Raw genomic sequence first — 21,602 nt, 5'->3', positions numbered from 1 at the left:
CGGGTTCGATTCCCTGGGACGTAATGATGAAAGATATAGCTTGTAAGTTGCTTGGATGAAAGCATCTACCAAATGCATAAATGTAAAATGTTTTTCCAGCTCCTGCCAGCTGAAGCTTTTCTGTATTTACCCACTTTAAATGAGCTTTCCCTCCATTGTCCAGTTTATGTAATATAATTCTCTTTGGAAATGGCTTAATCTGAAGGAGGCGGGAAATGGGCCCATAAACCTCTCCAGGAGGAAACTTTACAGCCTTGTTGACTGAGACATGGGCAAAGACGAGCGTTACTGTAAGCACCTCGCCACAGAGGCTTTTAAAACCTGGGAAAACATTGGTATTTGGAGCAGAGCCATAACTACAGTTCACAGGGCCTGGTGGGAAATGTACATGGGTGGCCTATACTAGAGAGGATCTTCCTTGTAGTGGGGTCCAGATCATCGCCCTTTAACAAGCCCTGATTTGGAAAACTATACATCGGGGAGGTTGCAGTATTTAATGTTAGTTTCAGCAATCGTACATGTGTTAATATGTAATAATATCTTTGAATAAAGTAAATATGAGAGAACTGTGGCTGTGTCCCAATTCAAAGGCTGCGACCTTCTAAGGACGTATTTTAAGACTGATTGCGTCACAGCAGCGCGACTTGAGGCTGGTAAGGACGTCCCAATTCAAAGGATCCTTAGAATGAAGCCTCAAAATGCGTCCTAATTTCTCCGCGATGTTAAGGATAGAACGAATGGATCCTTAACAGCCGAGGATATACCAAGATTCATTGCGCGCCTGCAACGGCGGCTGGATATTATAAAATAAACAATTAAAACCTTCATTAAATAAAAGTGTATATTTATCAAAAAAAAAAAATTGTTACTGTTTTAGTATTATAAGTTATGTTTTGTGTTAATATTATTATTTTTATGATGCATATATTTCTAAGGTTGATTAATTTATTTAATATACTGTTGAATAGTTTAATCTACATCAACGTGTCATATTTTCTAAACTAAATTAATATTTGTCTGATTTCATATTTATTTTATTAAGTCAGAAACGTTTCCGCTATGTCCTGCTGACAGGCGCAGCAGGTGACGCCAGTAATGGGTCGTCCGAAGGTTAAACCGTCTCATTTCAGTTCTCTTCGCGAACTTCTGAGGCTGCCACCTTGAAAGACCGAGTGCTCATCTTTAAGGTCCCATGCTTATAAGGTCGCAGCCATTGAATTGGGACACAGCTCATGTCTGGCTTGACTAAAGGGGGTCGCACACCGGACGCGCAGCTCAGCCCCGCGCTGTGTCGAGTCACGCCTAGGAGGGTTCGTACACCGGAAGTGCACATTAAATAGCGCGAGCTTAGTCAGATAGTGTTTACTTCAAAATGTACGTTAGTAGTCAATGTTAATCGCTAAAGATTTGGGACAAACATGATGTTATTAAATTTTAAACTATGTGAGTGGAGATCAGAGATTTGAGCAACTTCCTGAGTCAAAGCCGGGCGCCGCGGATAGGCGCCACCTTTCGGCGCCGGTGGGCGTATACTCATAAAAAACAATGTGTTCGATTTTTTTAGAACGGTGCGCGCTGAGCTGCGTGTCCGGTGTGCGACCCCCTTAAGAATGAGAAATGATGGGGATGGGGGTTAAATTGCACAAAATTTTCCTCAGATTAGATTAAACTCATTGGCGGCTCGTGACTGCTCTCCTGAGGGGTGCATATTGAAAATATGTGTTTGAAGTGTCATGTGTGTTGCTCATGTTTTCAAAAAATGGGTTTGTTGCATCATGTGAACCATGTGCATCACGTGTTTTGTCAAAATAAGTGCCTGCTGCACACGCGTCAAAACCATTTATGATAAAAGAGATGCTCACGTTCACAAAATACACGCAAGACACTCCCTTAGTTAACAGTTAAACTCTGATTACGCATGAGATTATACGAGGATCTGGCAAACGCGAGCGTCTCTTTTATCATAAACCCTTTAGACGCCTCTGGAGCAGGCACTTATTTTGACAAGACACGTGATGCACACAGGATCTCTCAATGCGCAGAACACATATTTTGAAATGACGAACCACACACATGACGGGCTACATACATGTTGTGACGAACTTCGCATCGTGCACCCTCGAAAAAAAAAGTTATCGCCGCCACTGGATTAAACAATCAAAATGTGAGGTGTATAGTACAAAATGAAGCACTTAACTTTATTTGGCAAACCACAGAGTAGCCTATTAAGTTTTATCTGAATAGACAACACATGCGAAGATAAACAAAAGCTCACAGGTAATAAAGAAAACATTTACTACAATTTTATCTTTTATTATCAGTTGTTGATTCTCTTTTGTGATAATATTTTCTATTCATTATGTTATGTCTTTATAGACTTTGCACATGTTTTGTGTGTACTATTTTGCCAAGCCTCTTTGAATTCTTCTCAAAGCCGAGCTTCAGTTTATACTCTAAACACAATGATGCAACATGCATACAAAATTTTCAATCCATTTTTAATAAAACATTTGAATAAAGAGTAAAATATGTAAATTTTTCAAAGTGGAACATCACTTTTGGCCACAACCATATTCAGATGCATAAAAGAGAGTGTAGTAACGCCAAAGATATGAATGCACCACGTTTTAATGTCTGTCTTTCGGGATCAGGCATGCTTTTAATAGGGGGACATACCTCCCCTCATAGTTGGTACTCTGAATATCAGTGAATTTTAAAATTATGATTTCCAGGAAAACCATGGGAGTTGCTAAAATCTTATACAGATTTCTTGCTTAAATGCTTAGATCTAAAAATGTTATGCATCTTTGAGTGCAATCCCCATAAAATTAGCTTTAAAAATCCTTATCCAGTCATTGCAGTAGAAAGTAGAAAAATCATGGAAATGTATCAGTCAAAAGGTGTGGGAGTACTGATACTGTTTTCAGCGTATATTGAAAACCCATATGACTAAATCACTTATCATCAGGCACATTTTTGATTATCTTTTATAGCGTTTCATGACGTAGTTTCCACCATGTAACCTTGATGCCAGCGTGCAGGGGGATCCACAGCATGGTTAAGCTTCAGGCTAACAACAGCTGCATTGCATCCTCTGTGTCTGCACAGGGTTTTTCAGATCAATGAAAACAAAAATGAGTGCAGCAGGCTATTATGGACTCGAATAATGCACCAATTTTCTTATCTCTCCAGACCAGCTTGATGGATCTGTCTGATACAGGAGCCATAGATTATTGTGTAGTGCAGGGAGCACAGACAACATCCTCCTCCTGAGAAACCCGAGACACTTTAAGTCAAGCTGTTTTTAAAGGGACAGTGTGTTTTGTGGTGAGGATAGAGACAATCAGTGTTTTTCGCAGTCATTTCGATGGGAAGTTAATCTCTGATGTAGACTGATAGTCTTGCTGAAGGCTACGTCGGGCTGATAGCGTTTTAACAAACTATGAATTGTTGATACAATCTCATTTGTTGTCAGGTTGGCCCTAAGCCTTTTTCCAAAATGCCAAACACCACTGCTGATTACCTTTTATAATCTGGTTAAGAGTTTTGAGGGGTTAACAATTTGGTTATTAGACCTATATACATTATATAAATAACTTGTATGTATTCGGCATAGTTAAAGGGACATTTCACAAGACATTTTTAAAATGCACTTTGGTTTTCACAGAGATACCCCATAGATAATTTATTATATCATGTTAAAATTGTCACTTTGTAGGTGTGAGCAAAAATGTGCCATCTTTGGGTGTGTCTTTTTAAATGCAAATGAGCTGATCTCTGCACTAAGTGGCAGTGCTGTGGTTGGATAGTGCAGATTAAGGGACAGTATTATCCCTTTCTGACATCACAAGGGGAGCCAAATTTCAATGAGCTATTTTTTCACATGCTGGCAGAGAATGGTTTACCAAAACTAAGTTACTGGGTTGATCTTTATCACATTTTCTAGGTTGATAGAAGCACTGGGGACCCAATTATAGCACTTAAACTTTATGCAAATGATGAATGACTTTCTGTCACGACTAACAATGAAAACGAAGCAGTGGAGTTCACGTCATCCGTTTCTCGTCAGTTACTGGAGTGGATGTTACTCCTTTGTTTAAGACAACCAGATTAAGAAACGCCCCCTAACGACCTCATTGAAAGAGACATGCGACACACAGCGACAAATCGCTTATGCTGCGTTCACACCCGCCACGTTTGAGGCGTCAAAATCGCGTCTACCGCACCTAGTTTGCTGCTTGAACAGTTTGAATGCATTTGCGCGTCTAGTGCTAAGTAGACGCATGGAAAAAGCAAGCATTTGATGCGCGTCAGAGGCGAAATCCCCTTCTTGTGGGAGGGGCAAGTGCTGTGCGGTTGTCTGTTTGCAAGATGGCTGATGTTGATTGTGCATTCATCGAGAGAGTTACCGGTTTGTATTTGGTCACCTTACTATTGGGGGAAAATAGTTTTAAAAAACAGTGGGAATGCCGCGGATCGATAAACGTCACGTGACTCAAAATTGAAATTTGTATGTACAACTTACCAAGTTGCCCAATGTCCTCACTGACACTCTTCCAAGGGAGGTCCTTTTTATTCCTGTCTCTATAGAAATAAGATCTTGTGTCGTATAGCTCCGGGTGACTGCTCACCAACAATATCAAGGGTTCCTTCATGTTGAATGAGTGACTCCGGGCGGGACTGCCGCCACAGCAGCAAGCAGCCTCCTGATTGGTTAACGCGGCGTGAAACTCCGCCAAAGTTCAAATTTTTCAACTCGCTGTCAGCCGTAAATTCGAGTCAAACGCAAAATGCACAAAAGGCACCATTTGCACGTACCACGCCAGACGCTCAATTCGCGTCATTCGAGGGAACTAGATGCGCAAATGAGGCGTAATCGCGTCTACCGCGTCAAGCTAAACGCCTCATTCGCAGCGCGAGACCATCGCGTCTTCACGTTGACTTAACATTGAAATCAATCACGCTTGACGCCTCTTCCGCGCCCGGGGTAAACGCAGCATTATAATGTGAATGTACCTTAAGGCCTAGTCCTGGAGTTATCTAAACCCAGTCCGGGAAACAGCCCCTATATCTCATAATCTATGAGTTTAAGAGCATCAAAGTAGTGGTTTTCCTTACATTAATTTTAATCTTTGACCTTACTAAGTTAATATTAAAGATATCAAGATAGCTGGGTTTTCATAGACTAAAAACACATAAATCGATTATAAAAAAAAATATGTATGATAAACATAAAAAACTTTCAAACCAGATGACCTTATTAACCAACTAGTCAGTTGTTAAACAAGCATCATACCCCATCCCTAACATTCCTAATTTTTCTGCGGATTTCTTTCCCTTCCTTTTCTTGCTTTTGGGTTTCCTGTTATTTTAATCCTCGTCTTTTGCGCTATCTTTTGCTCCCTTCTTCCTTCCCTCTCTATTCCACTCCTCCCCTTCTAATAAATTATGTATGCCATTTCTGCCAGGCTGAGGGCTGCATCACTGCCTTGCTGAAAATTGCTCGCTCACTCTCTCTTTCTCTCTCTCTCTCTCTCTCTCTCTCTCACTCACTCTCTCTGTCTCTCTCGCTCTCACGCTTTGCACGCAGGACCGAGTCTGCTTTCTCAGAGCTCACTGCAGCTCGGCTCAAACCCAGAGGGCTGCCTCCAGTATTCCTCCAGCCACCATAGTAACCAGACTCTGGCCCTGAGCGACTGCTTGACCACATCAAAACCTCCGCCTCCTCAGCCTCCTCCACGCTCCAGCGGTCAGCCCGGAGGAGCCGTGCACAGCTACAACCAGGTGATGCTTTCCATCTCCTCTTTAATTCACAGTGCATTCCCTCTTCCGTTACAAATGTGTCTCTCTCTGCTTTTATGATCTTTGTTTTCACTTAACGGCTCTATTCTGCGCTGGAAGTCTCTCGTGCTTCTGCATCAGGGCTGCTGTGGCGCTTGCCTTTGCTTTTTTGGGACTAGCACAGAATGACTCTAGGGCTGGATGCTGCCTAAAAGCGTTTGTGTCACTTGATTAAAGTTAAATCGAAGTGCTGTAGTCAGGTTAGCATACCGGTAACCGTCAGTGCTGCATCATATCGAGTGGATGCGTTTCGAACTTTGTCATTATCTGGGGAGTTAAATCGTATGTGTTTACGAGTCTGTAATTAACACAAATCCTACAGGGCTGTGTTTTCCACCAATTTCCTTAAATGAATCTCGAGCACCTGCTACAAGCTAGAAACTTTCAGTGAAAAGGTACGGTTGCGTTCACAGGATAAACATCTCATTTTGCATGGTGATTTTTACAGCGTATGCTAATTAACTGGATGTTTACCGCATACAAACGGCAGAAGTACTCCCGGAGTGTTACAGTAGATCTCAATAAAGCTGACGTTTGCAAATCCTGATTTTTGCTCACACAGAGAGACTCTCTCTCTTTTCAGTCCCTGCCTCCTCGTCCATCCTTTGACACTTTTAATGAACACACAGGCCTCTGTTTTGGGCACAGAGGAGCGCTTTAAATGAAAGATGCCCAGCGTCCTTGCCCTCCCAGGTCAATTTTCTGCACATTTTTCTTAAGATTTGAAATTAATGCAGCTTCTGAGCACATAAAGAAGGGAGAACATGCAACTTTTTCATACTGAAAGCAAATAATGCATTGTGTTTCCAACCCCTCCCTCTTGAGACTGTCGGCTTGCTGCTGTGAAGGGTAATCTGAAGAGGGCTTGTCTGCTTCACCATAGGTTTATGTAACACAACCCACCAGTTAGGTGCTTTTATGTAGATATTTATAACGCCATAAACCTCTTGTTCCCTAAATAATTCAACCACACCAGGAACCTGCAACGATCTTTTCAAGTAGAGATTCTTTTCTCTCAGTACTGGAATGCAGTTTTAACTTCTAAGAGAGAGAGAGAGAGAGAGAGAGAGAGAGAGAGAGAGAGAGAGAGAGAGAGAGAGAGAGAGTGAGTGAGTGAGGGATAGATGGATGGAGATTTGGCAGAGACCTGATGAGATAATTGCATCACACTTCAGTACAACATGATATCAAGCTACAGTATAACACATTTTTGAAATCTTCACATTCCCATCTTGACAGTTTTTTGAAGTCCTCCGTCTGTTATGTCTCATTCATTAAAGTCTAATTAATACTAAAAAAAGTACAATTTAGTTTTTTTATACTAGTATGGTGGTTCTCAACTGGTAGGTCCCCATTTAAAATTGGTTGTAGGTCTGTTCTGCTAGTGTCAGCGATAATAAAACCAATTCTACTATTTAATCAAATGTAAATAAATAACCACATACTTGTCTGTGGTTAGGATAACAAAGAAAATATTGATCAGGGGCCGTATTCACAAAGAATTTTATCTTACCACTAAGAGTACTCTTAAATCGCACTAAAATATTTTAGCTAGGAGTTGTCTCTTAAAAGTTATTCACAACGCCTTTCAGACCTACTTTTAGTAAGGAAAAATGATAACTCCTAAACTAAGAGTGAGTCTTCGTTGCTACGGATGACGTCAATTCTCATGCACGAGCTGCCTCGCAATGACCACGGTGATTGGTTGTTAGATGACAGGCTGTCATGCGGAACATAACACAGACGCACCAAATCATGGAATTACAGCATCGAAATATGTCTGTGTCCAACACAAAATAATAATAGTAATGTCATCGAAATGCATATATAAAAGAAAAGTCGTGAATGAAATTAAATTAAATCAAGGTAGCTAATACCCAAATGAAAACCGACAATTGCCTAATAATAAAAAATGACATTGCATTAACACTTGCTTGATTAATTTACATCCTATTAGACTAAATAGACTACTTAAAGCAAGGAAATGTTGCCCATATTGAAGAAGCCTAATGTAATAAATAAATGACGGTGGATTATGAACTCGCCAAAACGGAAAAGAAAGCCCAACTAGACGCAGGATCAGCTACTGCTGCTGTCCCAGTTAGTGCTGGAAAAAAGAAACATAATAAAATGGAAATTCGGCACTGAGATATCACTAAGCGCGAGACGTGGAAGACAGTGATACGCGGGCAAACAACCGGCACCCGACCAACGTTTTCAACTAACCCGCTCGCATCTCGGACCGAAAAAAAAAAAATATATATATATAGGCTATATACCCGACCCGCTCGCATTTGTTTTAAGTAGTAATTGTTTAAAATAGTTAACTGGCATTTTTATTTCAAACGACCCGACCGACCGCGACCCGAATATCATAAAAACTATTTTTGGATGACTCGTAACCGCAGGCACCCGCTCATTTCGGATCAACCCGCGCATGGGGAGAGGATTTGTTTGCAGATCAATGCAGCATTCCCGCTTATATCGCGGACCCCGGACGACTGCGAGAGGCGGTGCGGTGGTATGCATTACAATCGCAGTCAAGGGTTGAAATTGCAGCCTTTAAACGGGCAAGCATGGCAACAGGTTGGCGTACAATATAAATATATAATATCATTATTGTTTTATGTAATTCTAAAAACTTCCTGCTTGTCATGAATGTGATGAATTATGAAACAATGTCATAAACAATATGCTTGTGCTTTTAAGTGTAGGCAATGCTTTTGAGTTGGTGAAACTGTCCATGTATGTGTTAATCAGCACCTAAGTCATTTTACGATCCTTTGTGAATAGGTCTTAGTGAGTTAGGAGTCCTCTCGACTTCTTTTAAGCTGTCCCAGACTTAGGTGCTACTTTTACGGCTAAAATGCTTCATGAATTACTTTTAGTGAAAAAAAATAGGAGTCCTAAAGTTAGTAGTGACACGCCCATTATTTTTAGGAGTTGCTCCTAAATTCGCCAGTTAAGAGATACTTTTAGCCTTAAAATTCTTTGTGAATACGGCCCCTGTTGGTTAATTATTGAGATCGCACAAAGCCAATGAAAATCAGGACACATTTTGATACATATTTGTCCGTATCAAACAGTACAAACAGTATTGTCCGTCACTTACCTCAAATATGACCCATATCAGTGTTTACTAATGCCGATTTTCCATTGCATAGTACCCCACGGTTTGGTTTGGTTTAGGTTAGGTCGGGTCAGCTTAGTTTTCAGGCCTTTTCCACTGGGTGCAGTACGTAGTATCCGATACTTTTTTTAGTACCACCTCGGTTGGGGTTCCAAGCGACCCTAGCTGATATCAAAACGTGACGCGAAAACACTGTAGATCAGTGGTTCTCAAACTTTTTCTGCGTGTGGTATACGGTGCATTCCTTCGCCCCCCCCCAAAGAAAATTTATGACGAAAACATATTAAATTATACAAAGTAGTGATGTTGGTTAGTAGCCTTATTTTTTTTGTTTAATTACACAAAATTTATGATAAATTAATGTATTTTATAAAGTCATACAGCTGGGGCTCCCCTGGCACTGTCTCGCGTCCCCCCTGGGGGCCCCGGACCCCAGTTTGAGAACCACTGCTGTAGATCACTGATTGGTCTGAGAGAATCGTCACTACCAGCCTCACTGGTATAATGTAAAAGATTAGCTTAACTTTCATGCTAGCTTGCGCTTTCTCGGGTAAACCTGTTGTCATCTGTGCTTTGCTATAAGTTCCCAGGTGAAAAAGTAGTACACTTCCATAGTGTACTTAAAGTGCTTTATTTTCGCACACTAATTTTGTACTTAATATACTAAAAATCGATCTTCTTAAGATGTTATTAAGATCATCTAAGTGTACTTCACTGTGCTATTTTGAGACACCATGAATATGAACTAAAATTCACTTTTAACATACTATCTCTGTATTAAAAAATGTATTAAGTTAACACTTGTATTAAACTTGAACTCAACTTTCATACAAAGATGGGTTCAAGTTTACTACAAGTGGTACCTAAATACAAACATTTTAAAGCATAAAAACATTTTAAAGCAACACTATGTAGTTTTTTTACCTTTAAATAATGTCTCTAAAATTATTTCAGTGATAGAACAACTTTTAACTGGACAAATTGTACTGTTGCTGCAACCTGAGCAGCCTCCTAGCTGCTACGAGCACACCTTGAAAGTGGTGGTGGAGGGTAGAGCACACAGCCCCGCCCCTCCCCCTGCCTGCAGAAGAGTGTCTGATACCAGGCACTGTTGCGCTTTTCAACCACATGGGGGAGCTGTAAGTCATTTTTACATCGAAACTACATAGTGTTGCTTTAAGCACATTTTATATATTTAGGGTGTCTCAAAATAGCAAAGTGAAGTACATTTAGATGATCTTAAGAACAAGAAGTACTAAAGATTAATTTTTAGTAAATTAAGTACAAAATTAGTGTGCGAAATTAAAGCACTTTAAGTACACTATGGAAGTGTACTACTTTTTCTCCTGGGTTCCCAAACTCCCTTTTAGCGATGAAAAACATCCACAGGTTGTGAATCAAGAACAGTTTGTGACAGCACAGTCGCGATGCAAACGTCCGCATATATGCTTAAATGCAACCTCGACGGACGCCACGGGTCGGGTGTTTGTACAGAAACTGTCATGTGAGACAGAGGGAGTGATAAACGTGATGTGCAAACATCTATTTGTGGTGGTCAATTTAAATTTTTTGGCGGACTGAGAAATAAATGAATGTATGGCAATGTACAATGACGCTCTCACTTGTATGACGTCACAGCAGTAGGCAGCACAAATATAACGACACGCCTTTAATCCCTCCCACTTTGAAGTGTTGGAAAAGCTAACCAGGCTAAAGTGAAGTGAGCTGACACGACCTGACCCAAACCAAACCGTGGGGTACTATGCAATGGAAAAGCGCCATAACATAGTACATTTTAGATAGCAAACCACCGAAACTTGCATTTTAATGCGTTGTGGGGTTTACTCTGCACAGTAATCTCAGATTCCTATAGGTCAGTTGGTATAGTTTTGAATTAGCAGTTTAAATATCTTAGGGAGATTTGGCAACTACACATCAGTTGCCAAATCTCCCTTCACACAGCGGTGATCCATGATCTCCATCTTCCCTTGTCTTCAAAAACAAAAACATTTGTTATTTTTGATGAGGTATTTGTTCCAGAGTTCAGTTTAGCCAATAGCCAGACCATTGAAGGTCATGTTTTTCCTGATTCCACTTTTCAAACTTTAATTAGTGTGTAATGTTGCTGTTAGAGCATAAATAATACCTGCAAAATGATAAAGCTCAAAGTTCACTGCCAGGCAATATATTTTCTTTAATAGAATTCGCCTTTCAATGCCTACAGCGAACGGCTGGTTTGGACTACAGCCCTCTACTTCCTGCTTTAAAGAAGTCATTATAAGAGTGTTTGGCTAAACTCCGCCCACATGAATACGTCAGTCGCCAGCTTTGGCTCAAACGGCTCTGCTATGCTAAGCTGCTGTCGAATCACAACTCACCAAAAAACGACACAATCAGAATTTGTTACGTATTTCTGAAGGAGGGACATCATAGAACAAGGAAGACATCAGCCTGTTTTTAGGACAGTGAAAACAGCGCTATAGAGATAGGTAAATAGAGGTATGCACGTGACGTCACCTTCGGCGAAAGTGACTGCGGTTACGCCCACTGAGTGGCAAGAGACAGACCAGCAGCATTTGTGTACAGTGTAAAATCAGCGAAAACACGAGGAAAACGCGTCTAAATGGGAAAACCTGCTGTGCGATAGACTGTACTAACAGACTTAACAAGAATTCGGAGCTATCGTTTTACAGACTGCCAAAAAACACAGAAAGGAGAAGTAAATAGATCATCCATGCCAACGTCTACTGACCACAGGTGGGTTGACAAGTTGCTAGGGTCACTATCAAGCAGAGGTGGACACTACTTAATTATTTTACTTTCTACTTAAAAGTCTTTGGAAAACGTACATTCCAAAGCATACTATCATAATTTTTACTCTATTACATTTCATGAATACAAGTTTTTGTTTTACATTAAATATTTAACTACATTAACGTACTTTTACTCAAGTACTTTTACACAATTTTTATGTAATTATGTATTAAATAAATTTTAATATGCTATATTAAAGAATACACAGTATGATTCTATGCTTTAGAATGTAGTGAATTAAAATGTTTCCCAATAAAAACATCCTAATAAAGCACAGACGCTTGGAAAATTTAACTAATGTAACTAATGTAACTAAGTATTGTCCACCTCTGCTATCAAGTCCAACTAAACTCAATTTAATCTGATAATAGTCAGTTTTACTGGCATTTCCGCAGCAGCCGCTATGAAAACCAGCCATTTTGTTGAATGTTTGCCACTCAACAGGGCGTGCTCCTGCATGGTCATGTGGAAAAGTGATGTCAATGCATACCCTCTATTGTGTGAAAAATAATGCGTTTTTTATACGTTACATGAACACATGTTATATTGCACACTGTAAACACAATCAAAGCTTCAAAAACACAGGAAGAACGGGACCTTTAAACATGCAGAGACCGGAAGTTAAGTTCCTTTCAGGTGCGTAACCCCATTGTGTCCTACGTGTGTTCTATAGGGTGCTTTAAGGAACAGTATGTAGGATTGTGGCCAAAACTGGTATTGCAATCACAAAACTTGTGGCTAAAACTGGTACTGCAGTCACACAACTGGTGGCCAATACACAAAATGACAACATAAACATCAGTTGAGGGCTGCAACTCTACTTTTTAAATGACAATATCTTGGCCAGACCACTGTTGACAGTGAGATAAGTATTTGAAATGAAAATTATTTCTTAATGTCTAGTATATTAATTATATTAATAATTAATTGATATAAATTTCTTACATACTGTTCCTTTAACTAAACATAACTATAGGTCCCAATAATCTGCTTGCACAAATGACCTATAGAGTAGTTTTTGAATAACATGCTCAAGTTATTTAGCATATTGCTGGCTATATAGTGCATAAAAATATTGAATATAAATAATGCAATTCATTGTTTTTTTTTTCTTTACTTTTATACAATGAACTAAATCTGTTATCAGCTTGAAAACAGAAGTTGAGAACCAAAGGATACCCTATAATTTAACATTACGAATTTAACAAGACTTCTGTTGATCCTGGAACATTGCTGTTGTGAAACAGTCTCAACCTTTCAATAATAAACTACTCCTAAAATCTAAGGAAACCGATAGCTTGATAAGAGCAACATACTTGACTAAGTCAATATAGAAACCATTGGGTGAATTCAGGTAAATAGGGCTATTATGTCGATGACAAAAGTGGCCCAATTTATCTGAATTGACCCTATAGTCAACTCAAGAAGTCTGTACAGAAAAAACGGAGGATTCTGTGCCACTGAGGACCACTGAAGTGTATTTAAAAAAGCTTGCGGTGTATAGGCATCCAAAAGCAGTGTTTAGCTTTAAATATCGGGCTTTTCTCTGTGAAATCTTTCTCTTTATCTTCAAGACCTTTGGCTTATATTTATTCAGCATTTCAGACCATGCATATTATTGAATATTATTACCTTGTATCAATGCAATGATAAAAGAAGCTTTTTATCCCTACTGGAAATTGCGCTGACTGCTGCTTTAAAAAATAGGCAAATTTATTCTGAATAAGAATAATCAGGTTTCATGCTCTCTGTAAATGAGTAACGGTGGAGCCAATGTTTCATTGTAATCACCCGGAATAGTCATGGTGATTATGAGAAATCTAAAGGAAGAAATGTTTATTCGCACACCAAATCGGCTCGCTAAACATCTGGCATCACGCCAGTGTTCATACGCTTGGCTGAATCTATGCACGCCCGCCTTTCTGAATAACGGGCGTTGTGGCATCCTTTGACATGAGGGGTGATGATGGCATGAGACACTGCAACATATGGTCATGTATGCAAATGCAGTTACTAAAAAAGTGCAGTTGTCTCAATTGGAGAATTTGTGTTATATCTCCTATAATAGTTGATTCCTTTATAATATGTTTTGACTGACTGCATATAATAATCATCTTGCATTCCTTACAGGTGACATCTAACCGTGCGGCCCAGCTTGCCGCGGGTGACTCCGTGCAGAGCCATGGCGGTGCCCTGCTGTTCGATTCCCAGCAGCCCTCTGCAGCGTCCGGACCGGGCCTATACTATTCCAGCTCTACTCTGCCTGCCCAGCGCGTCAGCTCGGCCATGAACTCAATGCAGACCGCGGCAGCCGGCGGCTCCCCGACTAAACTGCAGCGTCTGGGTTCGGCCTCTGACGCACCCAGCTACGCCACCACCCAGCGCCTGCCCTCCTCTTCTTCTTCGGCTTCCCCCAAACCTTCCCCCGGGAGACTTGCGAAATCTTACAGCAGTAGCTCACCTATCAATGCGGTGGGCATCGGAGGATCGCCCGGTACGCACGCTTCAGGGTCTCCTCTAAGGCTAGCGTCTCCACCCAATAACGCATCACCCACCTACCAGCAGTTGCAGACGGCAGGAGTGTCTTCTTACGCCACTCTCTCGCCTAAAAGGCTCGTGCACTCGTCGGAGCAGTACAAGATCTCCCACGATCTATATGCAACGGCCACTTTACAGAGACCGGGCAGCCTTGCTGGTGAGTAACAAATTCTGACCTGCCTTTGTCGGGGCAACTGGGATTTTGGGGTCAGAGCAATAACAAACATTGGGTCATGGTTTCAGTGGGGACTTGCTTTTTTAGACCAAGCCAAGGAAAGGCTACATTTGTATTACCTGCTCTGATAAAGGGGCATCAAGATTTTTTTTTTTTTTTGAGGGGAACGAAAACCAATGCAAGGGCAAATCACCAAGCATGCAGCCATCCAGGCGAATACACAGTATTAAACAAAGCTGCAATCCGTAACTTTTGCCCCTCTATCTCCATTTCTGTTTGAAACATAAAGTTTAAGATTGTTTTACATATGAAGAGCTCAAATGCATTTTTTTCATGCTCTTGTGTTTAAGTTCAGTAATTTTACTTTAATAGCAATGAAAATGTATTTTACAAATTTTAACTTTATTTCACAGCAAAACCCTCTTAAGGGACACTCCACTCTTTTTAAAATATTCTCATTTTCCAGCTCCCCTTGAGTTAAACATTTGATTCTTACTGTTTTGGAATCAATTCAGCTGATCTCCGGGTCTGGCGCTACCACTTTTAGCATAGCTTAGCACAATCCATTGAATCTGATTAGACCATTAGCATCATGCTAAAAAATAACCAAAGAGTTTCAATATTTTTCCTATTTAAAACTTGACTCTTCTGTAGTTACACCATGTACTAAGACCGAAAAAAAATTAAAAGTTGCGATTTTCTAGGCCGATATCACTAGGAACTATACTCTCATTCTGGCGTAATAATCAAGGACTTTGCTGATGTAACATGGCTGCAGCAGGCGTAGTGATATTACGCACTGCCCGAAAATAGTCCTCTTGGTTACTTTCAATGGCAGGGGACCAAAATGGTAAGAATCAAATGTTTAACTCTAGGGGAGCTGGAAAATGAGCATATTTTCAAAAAAAGCAGAGTGTCCCTTTAAATGCATGCAAAAGTCACACTTCTGTCATTTCAGATTAAAGATAAAAGCCTTAAAATTTGGGCAATATCCTCATATAATCGGCATATCTCCTTTAAAGGTGCATTGTCCTTTAGAAGGATCTCTTGACAGAAGTGCAATATAAAATACATTACAACTATATTAGCAGTGGTGTATAAAGACCTTACATAATGAACCGTATTGTTTCTCGGGTCTCCTTACATGAAAGTCCCTGTCATGTTTCTACAGTAGCCCTAAACAGACAAACTTTTTTACAGAGCGCATTTCGTCCCTACGTTGTCTCAGACGACAACATGTTTGTCATGTGGCGGCTACCATTTGCGTTTTAAAATTGAGGGGTGAGCTGTTGGTTGCAATTTGCAATCTTACCACTTTATGCCCCTAAAATGTACATACCACCTTTAACAAGGTAAAAACAAACTTTAATGTGCGCTGTAGTTCAAACAATTTCTGTTTAATTGAAACAAACTGTATTTTTGAATGGCCTGAGGCCAGGATTAAGCAAATTTGAAGCGAAAGTATTAACATATACTTAAGCAATGTCGCTCGAGTAGGAGTGTGATATAGCTCTAAATCATCACGGCTGTGATTAGGCCAGAGGCACGAGGCCGCAGGCCGAGTGCCGGGGGCAGTCACAGCCGTGATGATATAGAGCTATAATACACGACTCCGAGAGCGATATTGCTTTTATACAACAGTTCGACGGCACACGTTTGAAAAACGAAAACAACAACGGAGTTATTTTAAAAGCCTCTTTGTTTGAGAACTACTTCTTCCGCCACGGATTTGAGGGCGGCCAGAATGACAGGTAAAACTTTCGGCTGCTTTGAAGCTCATAACAACTCAATGGACGGAAAAGCCGTTACTTTATATTACCGTTTCTTGGTCACAAAGTGTACTTTTAAGATTAGTTCAGTCGAGAATGTATATGTATTATATTTAAATCTGCAGTCGATTAGTAAAGATAGCGCCTGTTTGAACGTTTGCTTAGTGAGATTCGGTACGAATGAGAACCAAAGCATGAGCGGACATCAGTGTTCACTCGCCCCGCTGACCACCGCCCTCTCTGGGCTACATCTCTGACAGAGATTCCCTGGCTCTAATGTTGGCCTTGTTTGTTTATGATCATCAAAAAGAGATCAAATCAGCAGTATTTGGTGTCATGATCAAACTATTACTTGTTTTTTTATTCATATTTAGTGTCTTTTGTGTTGTTATTGTTTTGGCACGAGGTAAAAGTTAATAAAACTATACTTGAATAACGTTACTATTGCTTTCTCATTTATTCTTAACGCGATACGAGCACTCGATTATTATTATTAAACTTTGTTCTTGTCAGTACTATATAAAACAGTACTATATAAAAGTGTCAGAAAAATGTTTTTGCATGCTGCTTATAAATATACCAGTGGCGATATCTCATAACATGTTTTAATAGTCACGTCACGATAAAGTAAATGATCAATGTCCACATTTAAAAGCTGCGGTGCTTACCTGCAGTTCCACGGTGTTTTCGCGTTCTGATAAGAGATATAGCTGTTTATATTCCTCTTTCCAAGTGTTAATCGTCCACACGATGTGACAAGGCATTTCTCCCATTAACTTTAACGTAACATCCAAGAGCGCTGATCTTTGACGGAATAATAACTTCCGATTGGGGATTCACAGACTGATTTATGAGCTAGTAAACTAATGAGACACACGGAGAGTGATTCAAAACAGGGCGTCTGTGTTTTTCCATTCAGAGATGAGCCTGCTAAGGACCTCCATTCACTAGGTGGCGGAATAATACGAAAGGTGAATCGGTTACAGTGCCGTTATCAGCACAATATCGCATAGCTCTTAGCCAATCAGATTCGAGAACCAGAAAGAACTGTTGTATAAATATATACAACAATGATATCGTGTATATATATATATATATATATATATATATATATATATATATATACATTAACATATAATATGATAAGAGCATTTGGTCAATATCATTATATAATTTTTGATGGAGTTGGTGTTTAGCGGCTTTTGCTTCTGAGCTCTTCATATTTATTTTATGTTTGTAAAAAACAAACAGTTTATGTACTTGCTCAACAACTGTTTTTGTGTGCATTTTTAACCAAAAAGTCAAAGATTGCAGCTTTAATGACATTGCTGTTTTTTTGGCAGGCTGTGTTAAACTCTTTTGATTTTTATCAGTTTTTAAATTAAGGGGTATTCAAACTGACAACTATGTGACAAATCATCCAGTAGTTACTTATTTTAATGAGACTTGGCAGATTGAGGCAACAGAGACTTCAGAAAGCAGAGCTCACATTATTCACCGCCTGATATCGTGTGAAGACATTTTTTCATTCTAAACATGTTTGAGAGATTATATAACCTTTGCTTGTGTTAATTTTATCTACATTTACCCGCGTCTTACACTCAAGCATACTGGACTTGTTCTGCATTCTTAGCGTGATTGCCTCTGACTTTGAGGACAACCCAACAAAAAACATCAAAGTCTGAAAATCAATGATTTTTTAATGGTTGAAAACTCACGGGAACCAAGTGAATAAACATGACTCTGTGGCAGACAGAAAAATCTGATGCACATATTATTTTTCACATGCTGAGGGAATGGCATTTGTTTCTCATGCTTTCTTTGCCTCTACCTCACTGATCCCCATATTCAAACCCTTAAGTCTAGAGACTAGAGCTCTTGCTTTGAAGAAACGCAGTACTTTGATATGAAGACTTGTTTTCTATCCAAAGTGAGACATCAAAGACACAGTATATAGCATAACATTCATTCATTTACTATGTGGCAATTGTTGTAATTAGTGTTGCTATTTTTGCATGAATAGTTCAGAAAACACTTAGAGTAGTTTATGGTTTTATAATATTTGTATTTATCACAATGTTAGGCCTATACACAACACTGATGGTGCATTTACACCAACCGCGCTAGAGGCGTGAAGCGCGAGTGATTTCAATGTTAAGTCAATGTGGAGACGCGTTGACGCGCGTCAGGAGGTCCCGCGCCGCGGAATAGGCGTTCGGCGCGGAGCGGAAGACGCGTTTCCGCCTCATTCGCGCGTGAAGCTCGCGCGAAAGGCGCGAATTGAGCGTTGTGCGCGGTACGCGCGAATGGTGCTATTGTGCATTTTGCGTTTCACGCGAATTTGCGGCTGACGCCCGAGTTGAAAAATTTGAACTTTGGCGGAATTTCGCGCCGCGTTAACCAATCAGGAGCCTGCTTGCTGCTGTGGCGACAGACCCGCCCATAGTCATTCATTCAAAATGGAGGAAAGGCTGATATTGTCCGTGAGCGGTCACCTGGGGATATATGATACAACTTCGTATTTCTACAGAGACAGAATCAAAAAGGACCTCGCTTGGAAGAGTGTCAGTGAGGAGATTGGCCAACCTGGTAAGTTGTAAATACACTTTTCACTCTTGAGTCACGTGACTACACGTTTATCGGCCCGTGGCCGTCCAGCTGTTTTTTAAACTATTTCCCCGTGACCAGATGTCCCCGTTTTCCGGGGATAGGCCCTTTTTTCCCATAAACCCACAACAATAAAGAGATGAAAACATTAAAAAGGCTTTTGTCCCTGACTGTAAATTCATAGACAACAACAAATAAGATTTCAAGAACATTTAACCATTGAACTTGGACATGCTCCTACCCTTTGTTTTACTACAGTTAAAACCCAAAAACCCTATTTATACCATGCAGAAAAACCATGGTTTTGCTGATAGTAATCAATACACCAAAAATATGGTTACTACAGTTTTACCTCAAATAAATAAACATGTCTAATTTTACATTACCTTATCCAGCTACTTTTGGCTAACAAAATGTATTTATTAAGAGGACATCTGCCGAAAGAAGTGGAAAAGTCTCAGGGACACGTACCTCAAGGAGAGGAAGAAGGAGATGGAGAAGAGGAGTGGGTCAGCAGCAGGGTCGGGGAAGAAGTGGAAGTACTCCCAGATCCTGGGATTCCTCGAGCCCTTCGTTACCCCACGGGAAACCAGCAGTAACATGGGAGGGGTCGAGGCCCAGGTCATGGAGTACAACCACCCCAGGGACCAGGGGGACAGTGAAACAGGTGACACTTCCAATAAGGCCAATTTACAAGGCATATATGGTGTTAATGTTTACAGATGCAGAATATAATTAATCTCTATGGGGCAGACTAGTCCTAAACTAAAAGAAATGTAAGAGCTGTCCAAACTGAAAACACTGTGCACTGACATATCTTAAAATACTTCAGTGCCCTTTGTTTTGCATCAAAATGCACACAAGTCATGTAAGGCATGTTTGTTCAAACTAGTTATATTTCCTCATTACATGGCGTAGTCTGGTTTAAGATAATCCCTCTCCGGGAAACCACCCCTATGAGTATTGTCACCAACGTGTTGTATTAATTTTTAAAATTCTCTTGACAGAGCCAACAGAAATGGATAAGGCGGATCCAAGGTCCCCTGACGCTTCTCCTGTCTCCCCAGTCCCTGGTCCTTCACCCCCTGCTGCTGCACCCACAGGTGTGTGAAAACAAGACTTCAACCAATATTTGAACATGCAGAACACATCAGTACAGTACCGCCTCATATCTTTAACATTCACAAAGTCAAAACACTTTGTGAATTAGTCCCTTTAGTAACATTCATTGTATTTCTAAATGCAAACTCAATTCTACTGCAATGTATGCCACCAATCAGCTGCATAGATACCTTTTTAAGTACTGCTCATTTGCATGTTTATGTTCCTAATGTTTTTATGTCTGAAGTATAACTTTAAACATGTAAAACAGGTTAAAGCAAGTTCTAAACAATTGCACACTTTTTTTAAGCACTTGATGTGTCACTCACACTGGCAAACATATTATTATCCCAATAACGAAAGAAGTTGGTTATGTAATGTATTACCTTTCTGTCTTCTCATTGCACTGTGCATTGTATTTTCATTTCACAGGACAACAGAGGAGGAGAGCCACCCGGAGGCCCCGTGATGATCCTTCAGAGGTGGAGCAGACGCTGTTGGAGCTCCTGAGGCATCCTCCAGCCCCCCCAACACCACCCCCACCAACACCACCCCCACCCCCCCCCACCACCAGCGTCTGCGGATGAACACTTCCTCCTCAGCCTTCTGCCTTTCCTGCAGAGCATGCCGCCTCATACCAAAGAAATGGTGAAATTTCACATTTACAAAATAGCTTTGGAAAACAGCACCATTGTGCTTAATTTGGAAAATGTGGACCCCCACACCCCACAGTAGACTTTGTTTAAATAAACGAGGCAGCAGGCTCTGCAGGAAATGCAGAATGACCTCCTTCCTCTTCTCCTTCATTTTGTTCCCTGAGACTTTTCCACCTTTCAAGCGAGGTCCTTTTTGTTTCTGTCTCTGCATGTACATAGTTTGTTAATATTTTATTGTTATTACGAATGATCTTTGTTTTTTAAGTTATTTTAAGTTTATATCCAATGAATTTATGTTTGGCCAAAATAAATTTATTTAAACTACGACTACATGCGTGGTGTTATTGTAATGCACTACAAAGCAAGTGATTTGTCACATACCAATTTGATTTTGACATATATTACACATTCATATTGTACTGAACCCTATTTATTCAATATCTACATCTTCATTATATGAAACATTATTAAAAGACAATGAACATACTAGTGTCTGAACAGTGTTGTGTAAGGAAAACAAAGAAAACACAGGACAGGTTAATTACTTTTGTAGGCTGGCTTTATTTGTCATCCAAACACAAATAAATGACATTTTCTTTTCCAGGAATAACCTGAACAAAAACATAGCACAGACGTATAGAACTATTACACATCAAAGCAAAGGAGGAATGACATTGTTCAGCTATGTTACCTATGATTGTGACACTGAAGACTTGCAGTCATACATTTCTGAACTACATGAAGTAACAATCCAAATATGGGATTGTTCACCATGTTATACTAATAATAGGACTAATAGTAATGTATGTTTTTATCACTGTACCTTACATAGTAACGTGGTAAACGTACCATTTGGAAAACTTTATGACTCAGGGACTAAAACGATTAGATGTGCATGCTGGAGTGGACCTAACAACCTGGAACTGGCCCAGCACGAGTAGAGCAGACAGACAGACCAGACACAGTGCACC

General features: G+C 40.2%; 2 protein-coding genes across 4 annotated transcripts in view; both read left to right on the top strand.

Annotated features, from left to right (window-relative positions):
* The window catches only part of ctnnd2a (catenin (cadherin-associated protein), delta 2a), a 341,772-nt gene that overhangs the window by 157,459 nt on the left and 162,711 nt on the right, over positions 1-21,602 (top strand). For 2 of the 3 annotated variants that reach the window (XM_055181469.2, XM_073864205.1), the window contains 2 exons: positions 5,591-5,784; positions 13,916-14,480. In XM_055181469.2, coding sequence (XP_055037444.2) covers positions 5,591-5,784; positions 13,916-14,480 — 759 coding nt within the window. Of the gene's footprint in view, positions 1-5,590; positions 5,785-13,915; positions 14,485-21,602 lie in introns of all 3 variants that reach the window. The other variant, XM_073864207.1, reaches the window with a different exon arrangement.
* On the top strand, positions 18,367-20,961 carry LOC129424646 (uncharacterized). The gene is made up of 4 exons (XM_073864209.1): positions 18,367-18,856; positions 19,302-19,541; positions 19,882-19,977; positions 20,408-20,961. The coding sequence occupies exons 1-4, from the start codon at positions 18,727-18,729 to the stop codon at positions 20,560-20,562; spliced, it is 621 nt and encodes a 206-aa protein (XP_073720310.1). The 5' UTR covers positions 18,367-18,726; the 3' UTR covers positions 20,563-20,961.

Source organism: Misgurnus anguillicaudatus, chromosome 25 (assembly GCF_027580225.2).
Source record: "Misgurnus anguillicaudatus chromosome 25, ASM2758022v2, whole genome shotgun sequence".
Taxonomy (NCBI): Eukaryota; Metazoa; Chordata; class Actinopteri; order Cypriniformes; family Cobitidae; genus Misgurnus; species Misgurnus anguillicaudatus.
The sequence above is the reverse complement of the archived record's forward strand: the minus strand, read 5'-3'. Positions and strand labels throughout refer to the sequence as shown.